Raw genomic sequence first — 10,963 nt, forward strand, 5'->3', positions numbered from 1 at the left:
CATAAAAACCTGTCCTCCCTCTCTCTCAGTCAGTGATTTTTGTAGCTGGGATTGTTGGGAATTCGGTTCCTCATATTCAACCACTCGCATCTGGTCACCAACATAAACACTGTCGAATAATGGCGGTCGAGTGCAATAAAGTGTCTTGCGACGCTCAATGGCCTATCTTTTAATAATTTTATCGTTCAAAAAATGGCCCACCAATTTGCCACATCCACCAGTGAAATGAATCAGCTTGACTAGTGTATGCTATCAATATTCCAGTGAAAAATGAGTGAACGAAAATTCACCCGCGCCCTGGGCAAACCCGGCATGGCCGCACAACTTCGAGAAACTGTATCCCAAGTTGTGCGCGAAAGTACAGTTCAGGTAATTATAATAATCATGATATCTGTATTTATCAATATCCAGGATACCAAACAATTCCATCAAGTTTATCCAATGACACAACAATTGTGCCACCTGACAGTTTACTATTTCCAATAGAATAAGCCGCGCCTAGTGGATCCCGTAGACTTTGAGAATTTTGTTTTGAAAAACCGAACACTTTTGCAAAACGATCCCCAACGTGAACTGCTGCTCTACCCACAGGATGATGTATCCGTGAGTTATTTTATTAAATAGATAACTTAATTATTGATTTGATCAATGATAATTTGACGAGCCCGGTTATTCCAGCAAGTGGAATTGCCCAGGAAATCCAGAACAGTGCAACTTGTAGCTCAGAATATTCTAGACGAGATTGACGGTACTGAGTACCTGTTCACGAAAGAATGCCTCAAAAGTTATGCGTCAAACTGGAACGTGATCCACTACAAATACGCCGGCTACAGCGGCACGTACCAGGAATTACCTAAATCATCTCCAAAGTCGGACGAGTTGAAGGATGAGATCTACGAGATTGATACAGAGGTGGATCAAGTCGATGAAGACATGATAAAAAATGACGGCATCACCAAAGAGGGATATCTGATGAAAGGACCGGAAATAGGCCTCGAGAAGAGCGACAGAATGTTCGCAAATATCGGTTCCAAATCATTCAAAAGACGATTTTGCAATCTTCATCAGGAAGTGGACGGAACTTACATCCTGGAGCTATTCAAAGACGAGAAGAAAAACGAGGCCAAGTTGACGATCGTCATGGATTTCTGCACCGACGTTGTGAGAAATTCCAAACGCGGAAGATACTGTTTCGAATTAAAAATGAGTGGAACTGAAAAATCGTATACATTTGCAGCAGACAATGAGACAGAAATGCAGGATTGGTTATTGAAATTAACGTCTGTGCTGCAGCATTACAAACAACAGGAGGAAAAACGTAATTCCTCGTTGGAGCGTGCAGGTCACGTGACCCCACCCTTGAATCCACCGTCCTCTCAATGTGTGCCGATGTACGGTACCCTAAAAGGTCTGGATCAGAGTATGAATCCACAGTTGATCAAGTATTCCAGAGAGACTGACACGAGCATTCTTCTTGCAAGGAGAGAGAACAGAAAACGATTGTTCAATCTTTACACAAGTGCCAACAATAGTAACATTCATCACCACTTGGGGGGCAAGACCTCATCGCCTTCGTCTGGATTACCGACGCTATCCGACAGTAACAGAAGTATCAATCCCTACGAGGAGCACTTTGGCCAAAGAATATTCATAAAATGTGAGGCATTGAAATTCCGACTGCAAGCACCAATCGACGATAACGAAACATTGTGTCAGGTCGAGCCGTATCAGACTAGTCTGTCATTATTTGATGCTCGACAAGGTCGAAAGTTATCAGAGAATTTTTACTTCGACGTCAACAACGACATCGTTCGCCACCTCATGGAGGAATCCAGTCCGATCGATTTTAAAAGTCATGAAAATACAAATGATTCAATTCAATCGAAAGGGGAAAAAAATAATTGCACCTTTGATGGATTTAGTAGAAAAATTCCTGACAAATGGCTGAAATACGTAAACCAGGCTATCTTCAGTATTAGCAACCCCCACCCAGACATATTTCTCGTCGTGAGAATCGAGAAAGTCCTCCAGGGAAGCATCTGTCAGACATCGGAGCCCTATATAAGAGCAACCAAAGACCCTCGTCTGGGCCTGAAGATCCACAAAAACGTAAAGGCTTGCTACCACAGACTGGGGAATTATCGAATGCCGTTTGCCTGGTCTGCACGCCCGCTCTTTCGGCTGTACAGTAATGAGCTCGACACATCCTCCGATTTTCCAGCAATCTATCGACAGGAAATAAACAGGATGCGCGATGATGATATCATTAAATTATTATCTGAATACAGGAAACCCGAGAAAATGAGTAAATTGACTGTGATACCCGGTTGGCTGAAACTCCACATCAAACCAATCACTGAGATTCCAGATAATACATTGACAACATCACTGGAGCCCCTTCGGCCCTTTCCAATCCCTCCAACTGCCCCTCCAACACTTGAAATCTCAGAATTTGAGAGCCCATCGGAGAGAGATGTTCTTCATCCTTACACGAGTTATATTAATAATCTCTATGTGTATCCTCAGAGCTTGAATTTTGATACCCAGAAATTTTTTAATCGAGCCAGGAACATAGCTTGTGTGGTGGAGCTCAGAGATGACGACCAACTCGATGAGGTCGGTGGAAAGCCCCTCAGGTGTATTTATAACAAATCTAATTCAATAACATTATCAACGAGAGGAAGCTGTCCAGTGTTACATCACAGTGTGACCCCCTCCTGGTACGAAGAGATAAAAATTAAACTGCCAACAAAACTCCACGCCAAGCATCACCTCCTCTTCTCATTTTACCACATAAGCTGCGATATGAATAAAAAAAGGGAGAATGGCGTTGAGAATTGCGTCGGCTACTCGTGGATAAATTTATTGAACAAGGGAAAGCTTCTCGTGGATATGGAGGCAAATATGCATGTATTACCAGTGGCAACTCATTTGCCATCGGGTTATCTTTCGATAGAGCCTCTAGGTCTGGGTCAGGGTAATGCTGGGCCCGACGTCATCTGGATCGACGCCCAGAGGCCGATCTTCACCGTCTCATTTCACCTGACGTCAACGGTTTTCACGCGAGATCTTCACTTGCATAATTTTTTCGTTCACGCTGAAAAAATTCTCGACAGGCGAATCTCCACAATTCTCCCGTCAGACTCCGAGACCTGCAAAATATTGAAAGCAGCGCATGCCATTCAGCTTGTTACTGCGATAACATTCCTACCAACGATACTCAATCAATTATTTGCATTATTGATTTGTGATCTTACGGAGGAAGTTTGCCTCTGTGTTATCAGGCTCCTCATTCATATCATCAATTCACTGCACGAGGCTGAAAGGAGAGACATCCTTCAAGCTTATGTAAAGTTTGTATTTGTTGCACCGTCCAGTGGTACGAGCTCACCGTCTAACAGCAGTTGCACCGTTCACGAACAACTCGCTAAATATCTTCCAACTCTCCTCCAACCCAGCAACACTGACTTTCTCATTGTCAATAAATTCATGCACCACTCGAGCTTCTTCTTCGAAATTATGGTGAAGAGCATGGCACAGTACATGCTCACTACTGGAAGAATCAAGATGCATCGCAATGAACGATTCTCACACGATTATTACAAAGCGATTAAAACATTATTGGAAGTAATTATGCCTTATTTGATGATTAAGTACAAAGAGATGCCGACGGAGACACACGAACTCAATAAAAGTCTCGCCCAATTTTTCAAGGTAACAGCTATCGCTTCATTCATCTTTGCAAAGTTTTATGAAATAATTGGGTCATTTTTTTTTTCATTACTGTGTTTTTTTTTTTCAATGTAGAAATGCCTTACTTTCATGGACAGAGGCTTTGTATTTACTCTTATCAACCAGTACATGAGCCATTTCTCACCGGGGGATTCAAGAACACTGCAGGACTACAAATTTATTTTTTTACAAATCATATGCTCACACGAGCATTACATCTCTTTCAATTTGCCAATGATGCAGACCAGAGTCACGACTAAAGGTAACGCTAAAAATTGAAAAAAATGTGTGACATTAAATGTTCCTCATTTCTAATCTATCCCCGAATTTTCCAATGCAGAATTGGAAACTGATGGTATGTAATTAGGTCGGGAGGAGTTTTAACAAATATTGAATAATTTCCTTGATGATTATGTTCATTGATAACATGAGGAATTCGATTATTCCAGATTTATTACTTGAGTACTGCCTGTCCCAAGAATTTTGCAAGCATCACTTCCTGGTTGGTTTACTCCTGCAAGAAGTGAAATCCTCTCTAAACGAAATCGTCCAAATAAGAAAAATTGCAATAGCCACACTTCGAGATTTATTAGCAAAACACGAATTGGACGACAGATACGAGAACAAAGGCCAAATGAGTCGGATAGCAGCGATTTACATACCGTGGTTGGGGGTAGTTCTTGAGAATTTGAACCGACTCGAAACTTCCTATGAGACTGACGATAAAAATAGTAAAATTGAACTATTGGAGAATCGGGCTAGTGACACTCTCTCGAGTCATATGCCACTGAGCAATTCATTCTTCAATAATAATAAAGATAAGGATCAAATAAATTCAAGCAATGAAACCCCAAAATCCGTGCACAGATTGACTCTCCATTTGGATGCAGCCTCTCCAAAAAGGGCGTCGATACATTTACGCGATTCGACGTATTTTGCAGCAATAGCAGGACAGAGTCTTGCCAATGGATTCTCATGCACTAGTATAGAGTCCACAGCCTCGACATTATCGAATGCCTCTCATTCCCACGTATCCCAAGAAACCACAATCGCTTGTGAATCGATGACAACCCACGAGAGCGATGCAACGAATGACAATCGTAAAGGACATTTACGATCATTGAGCGTAACCCAGACATCGCCGAGATGCGATAAATTGCAATCCTCAGAAATGAAAGACCTACTCATCTGCTTTCTATTCGTTATGAAATATCTGGGAGATCATCAGGTGATTGCCTGGTGGCAGCAGTGCTCTGATAACGAAATCATAAGTTTCTTTACAGTCATTGAAATGAGTCTCCATCACTTCAAGTACACAGGGAAGAGGCAGATCATTTCAAAAATCAATGCATCCACTCAAAATTCAAAGCCTAAAACAGTAAAGGCCATGACACTGCCAGCTAGAATAGCGCCACCAAATTTTTCAACAGATAATTCAGCAACTGGGACACTCCAGCCTCACAATATTCCATCATCAACGAGGGATAATTTAATCGACGAAGAGGAGAACGGAAAATTTCAGGCTGCACTCCTCGAGGCAAACATGTCCAGTGAAATTGGCCTGATTGTTCTCGACTGTCTGGGATTATTCTGCATTCATTTTAAAGAAGTACTGCTTGCCAACGACGGCGATAACAGCATAATGCATAAATTATTCTGCATTTATCTGAAATTCCTGGAGATTGGACAATCCGAGAGTCTCTCTCGTCACGTATTCGCGAGCTTTCGAGCATTTTTGAATAATTATTCCATGGCGTTATTCAAGGGTAACGCAGTATTATGTGGACGTCTCTGTTATCATTTACTCAGATGTTGCAACAGTAAACTCAGTTCGATAAGACAAGAGTCGTGTGCATTACTCTATCTTCTAATGAGAAGTAATTTTGAGTACACGAACAGAAAGGGATTGACAAGAGTGCACCTTCAGGTGATAATATCAGTTTCACAGATGCTCGGTAGTGTTATCGGTCTCAACAACTCGAGATTTCAGGAGTCATTGTCTCTGATAAACAGCTATGCTTCCTCCGATAAGGCGATGAAAGGAACAGGATTTCCAGTTGAAGTCAAAGATTTGGTGAAGAGAATTCGCACTGTTTTGATGGCGACAGCGCAAATGCGAGAGCACAATGACAATCCGGAGATGCTGGTGGACCTGCAGCACAGTCTGGCAAATTCCTACGCTAGTACACCAGAACTGAGACACACGTGGCTGGAAACAATGGCGAGGAATCACCTGAGAAATGGCAATTACTCAGAAGCTGCGTGCTGTCAGCTGCACATTGCTGCACTGATAGCCGAATACTTGAAGCTGAAAAATATTCATAACTGGGGTGGCGAGGCCTTCGACCAGATATCGATAAATATCAGTAAAGACGAGAGAGGATTGAAGCTAGATGCTGGAGTCCAGGATGTTCACTACAACAGTATGATCCTCCTGGAGCAGCTGGAGAAATGCGCAGAAATTCTGGAGAAGGCTGAACGTTTTGAATTGCTGGGACCACTATACCGACTCATTATTCCCATTCTCGAGGGCAAACGGGACTACAATGCCCTGGCAACTTGCTACTCTCATTTATCTCAAGCCTGCAACAAAATCGTTGAAGTCACGAGAACTGGTAAAAGACTACTCGGGCGATTCTACAGGGTTGCATTCTTCGGTTCTGCTTACTTCGAGGAAGAGAATGCCCAGGAGTACATCTACAAGGAGCCTAAAGTAACTTCACTGTCTGAAATATCAGAACGCCTCAATCGAATGTACGCCGATAAATTCGGCCTAGAAAATGTGAAGATGATTATGGATTCAGGGCCGATTGATCAATCCCTACTCGATCCTAAAATAGCTTACATACAGGTCACCCATGTGACTCCTTACTTCGAGAGTACAGAAAATGAGACGCGAGTCACAGAATTCGAGCACAATCATGATGTTTCGAGTTTTATGTTTGAGACACCCTTCACCAGAGAAGGAAAACCTCACGGTGATCCGGAGGACCAGTGGAAGAGGAGAACAACTTTGTACACAGAATATGCATTCCCTTATATTAAAAAACGTATATGTATTATTGAGAAAAAAGTTATTGAACTGACACCGATAGAAGTAGCGCTCGACGAGATGAGGCAGAGGGTACAGGAGCTTCAGGATGTCTCTCTAGTCCTTCCAACTGATATTAAAAAATTACAATTACGACTTCAAGGGAGTGTGTGTGTTACTGTCAATGCTGGACCACTGGCCTATGCATCGGCCTTTCTAGATCCTGCATTATCACCGCAGTATCCCGACGACAAAGTTGAACAGCTTAGGGACGTCTTCAGGGATTTTATCAAAATCTGCTACACAGCGCTCCAGATAAATAGTAAATTAATCACCAGCGATCAGCAGGAGTATCAACAAGTTTTGAGAGAGAATTATCAAAAGCTCTGTGAAAACTTGTCGCCGTTGCTCGGTGAATCCATATGGCCTGGGGATTTACTTGACAGTTACAAGAGAAATAGTTCAGCGCTATTCAGTGCTATCAGTGGAGCTAATAATAATCCAGCGAAAGGTATTGTCTCGAAGAATTAATTTTTAATGAACGCTTTCTGCCCTCGTCGAGTGACGAGTTTTATATACATTTATATGTACATAGTAATGGAAATTTCATTGGATTATTTTGTAGTTAGACGGAAAAAAATACAAAATCGTTTTATATCCAGTAACAAACTGATTCTTTCAGTATCGTATTTACTGTTAATTAATTAGGACAATATTTTATAATCTCATGGACATTTTTTAACGAATTGTATACGCACATGAGCGATTGGTATTTTAGACGGTGATATGTATATAATCACGATTGATATGAAATTTTCTTTCGACAAATTGAAGCGTAATGAGAGGAATTAATAAATCTACGATGAAAATTATTCCATGACAGCGCAATAACCTTTAAATGAGCATTATAATATATCAGCACCTATTTATTGTATTTTTTTGCAATATTCGGCTTCTGATTGTTGAAAAATATGTCAATAGATGTACCTTGAATTCAACGTATTGAACTATTCGCATTGGATAATTCCAATTGAGTAAAAAATACTAACGATACGTCCAGTACTGATTCGAAAGAAAGAGAAATGACAAATTATCGAGTCATGACTGCTGCATAAATGTATTCGCCCTGTGTTTTATACAAAAATGTTGTATTTATATCGAGCAAGTGTATTTTATCACCAAATTGAATAAACAAGAACGCCTTTTATTGATTTAAAATTACCGCCTGAATTTCATGAACTACTCCACTATTAATTGCTTCAATTTTCAATTTCCAAAGCTTGAATTTATTTTCTATTACATTTTTCATATGATTTATAAAAAAATACATGACAATACTTGACGCGCGGGCAATTTTTATGACACTGTCCTTTGAGTGGAAGGAGGTGATCGACTCCGAAGCCGTTATCATCGTAACTTATTATTATATGTATCATTCTCCATAACTGCGCTCTTAAGAGCGATTCTGTGATATTTGACTGCAATATATAATGTGCAATGTCCCTGATGCGTATATCCTTCATCTAATTATTCATTATTATGTCGTGTCATCTCTATTTTTATCGAGAACAGTAATAATTCACCCGGTTAACTCGAATTCGTTATAGTTTTCTATTTGGATCGATTTTCATACAATTGCCTCTCGAGCTTTCTTCATTAAAAATGACACATTGTCATACGAATCAATTCACAGAAATAAAGTTTCTTGATGTTGAAAACAAATTTCTAAATCTAAGATAAATATTTTCTCTTATAAAACTCACGTTAATAAAAATTTCTCTTCAACCCAAAAACATCTTTTCAAACACCAAGAAATTGTTTTTCTCTGTGCCGATATATTTTACTCAATAACTGATAATAGATATTTTTTCAAATCAATTTTTTTCACATGTTCCTCACCGAAATACGCTGCTACTGAATTCAAACATGAAAATTCAATTAATTTTATTTCATTGCACGGTTTACGTATCAAATTTAATAATTCCACTGTTACTCCAAAAACTATTAAATATCCCATAATATTTAAATTGAAACTCTGCACCCCCGGAATCGAGTGAATCTTCACAGCAATCGTACATGCGAATAAATCTCTTTATTACAAGAAAATTACGGCACCAATGGAGGGCAGTTGAATCCATTGATCTTTCTACGATAAGAGCCTCAATCTATCCGAAAAAATCACCGATCAATCGAGACTCGTCTCACCTGGCAATTTAGCAGTCGTGAATGTATTAAAAAATTGTGTTTAAAATTTCGCACTTGCTAAAACGGAGGCAGCCCCAGCTGATGATTTCAATAAATAACATACGACCCGGATGGTCATAACTGTTGTGGCTCTTCCTCGTGCTCATTGATGGCAGGAGCTGCACCAGAGGTCTCGTCCTGCTCAGCAAGTAGAGGAACATTTTGATGATTATAATTACCAGTATCCGATGGCCTGAGTGGATGAACAGACATAAAAGTCATGGGCATTGTGCCAGACGGTGTAGTTGGAGCTGATCTCGACAGCCAGCGTTTAGGTTTATTGTTTCTCGTGGCCATCTGACCCAACGGCATGTACGTTTTTCCCCGGGTCCGTCTTACTCTACTCTGTAAATACTCCCCCGGGCTGCAGGACTCCTGAACTGGCGACTGAATTCCCAGGAAATTCAGTGCTTGCGGACGATTCTGACAGTTTATACGATTTATCGGTGGATCATGGGGCAATTGTTGAATTTTATCAAGGAGTTCACGTAATTCGATAGTCGGACTTGTTGCGCGTGGTGGAGAGCAGGGAGATTGTGCTGCTAGGCTCGATATGTCAGAGGTTGTTCGATTATTGGCGAGAGATACGAATGATCCAGCAGCTATTTCCCCTCTCTCGCACTCCATCGTTGAGAGACCATCGATGCTGTTGTTGCAGGAGTCAATTGAATACGGGGGTGGTATGATGGTATTGGCTTCATTCACGACATTGCACATGAAGCTCGAACTCAGGGAGTCTAGGGTACTCGTGTGAGACAGTGTCCGGAAGTAACGCATCACGAAACTCGATGGGCCCTTGCCAGTGCCCTCATCACCGAAACCAATGACGAGGGGATAGAGATCTGGCTTTGCTGTCACCTCATTGTACGGTGGTGGAAGGGTCTGAATAAATGATGAACATCGACTGTAATGAGGTGGAGGATAGCAGGTGGTTGAGCATCTCCGGTCGGATGATGATATACTCTCAGTGGAGCACGTTAAAATGCTTTTTCGTCTCTGCCACAACCAGCAACAGCATATCCCAGCTAGTGCCAACCCTGCGAGTATTCCAGCCCTGGAAACAATTGCCCTCGTTACATCACCCTGATAATTCCCGCGAAGTTATTAATTTATGAGGCGTACCACAAATACCAATAATTCCAAATCAACAACGTAAACATGTCAGTGAGTTGTTGCGTTGACTGTGAGTACGTGTTACAGCACCCAAGTGAACAGGACTCTTGTGGAGAGCAACTGGACATTGAAAGAATATTGTAGTTAAATCATTATCGATTTTTACGATTATGCAATTGATGGCTATTACGAGTTCAACTTACACATGCTCTCCATTGCATTATTCAACCGAGACCTTGAACAAGTGGAAAAAGACTAGTTTATAGCGCTTGATACTTGGGATAAAATTGCTTGAGTTGATTGATAAATTTATTTGGTCATCACTGAGCGATGGACACACGAGTGATTGAGATAAAATAAATTATGGAAAAATGAAAGAAAAACAAGGGACTTACACATGTAGACAGGGTAGAGTCTATCGGACGGTATGGGGTAGTGAAGGTACGTGTATTGATCGACTCTCGCTTCAGATGCGAATCGAAACTCACTTGCACTAATACCTCGACAGTATCAACTTCAACGAGGAAGTAACTCCGATAATTAACAATCATTGAGTACTAAAACCTCCCTGAATGTTATTATCACTGTGATTATCACGGACACGAGAGATGCGATTCTTCCGCACCTTTCAGCACTGCATACCCTGCGTGCACACAAAGGGTTGAAAAAGTGATAAGGGATGTTGGATTGAACGCACGAGGACAGCACAGTGGGGGAATTTTCCTCTGCTGGTCGCTGGAATATTCCCAGGATTCTGCGCATGAAGCATTTTCCAATAATCATCTACTGCATCAGATGCGGTGCACCCGAAATACGAGAAAGTGACAAGATTAGTACCTGTTT

The 10,963-nt window shown here is 41.1% G+C and overlaps 2 protein-coding genes across 3 annotated transcripts; one reads left to right on the top strand and one right to left on the bottom strand.

Annotated features, from left to right (window-relative positions):
• The first annotated feature begins 3 nt into the window (after window positions 1-3).
• On the top strand, window positions 4-7,836 carry Ziz (dedicator of cytokinesis protein Ziz). Of its 2 annotated transcripts, XM_011302237.1 has the most exons (6): window positions 4-369; window positions 487-603; window positions 679-3,714; window positions 3,808-3,994; window positions 4,073-4,087; window positions 4,182-7,836. In XM_011302237.1, exons 1-6 carry the CDS (start codon window positions 271-273, stop codon window positions 7,292-7,294), a joined length of 6,567 nt encoding a protein of 2,188 aa, XP_011300539.1. In that variant the 5' UTR covers window positions 4-270; the 3' UTR covers window positions 7,295-7,836. The 2 variants fall into 2 exon arrangements, with proteins under 2 accessions (XP_011300539.1, XP_011300540.1); XM_011302238.1 differs by lacking the exon at window positions 4,073-4,087.
• On the bottom strand, window positions 7,378-10,671 carry LOC105265029 (uncharacterized). The gene is given in 4 exon segments (XM_011302299.1): window positions 7,378-10,061; window positions 10,130-10,240; window positions 10,324-10,355; window positions 10,609-10,671. Coding segments are annotated over 4 exon segments (1,185 nt in total). The 3' UTR covers window positions 7,378-9,082.
• Window positions 10,672-10,963: the final 292 nt, after the last annotated feature.

Source organism: Fopius arisanus, unplaced genomic scaffold, assembly GCF_000806365.1.
Source record: "Fopius arisanus strain USDA-PBARC FA_bdor unplaced genomic scaffold, ASM80636v1 scaffold00026, whole genome shotgun sequence".
NCBI lineage: Eukaryota > Metazoa > Arthropoda > Insecta > Hymenoptera > Braconidae > Fopius > Fopius arisanus.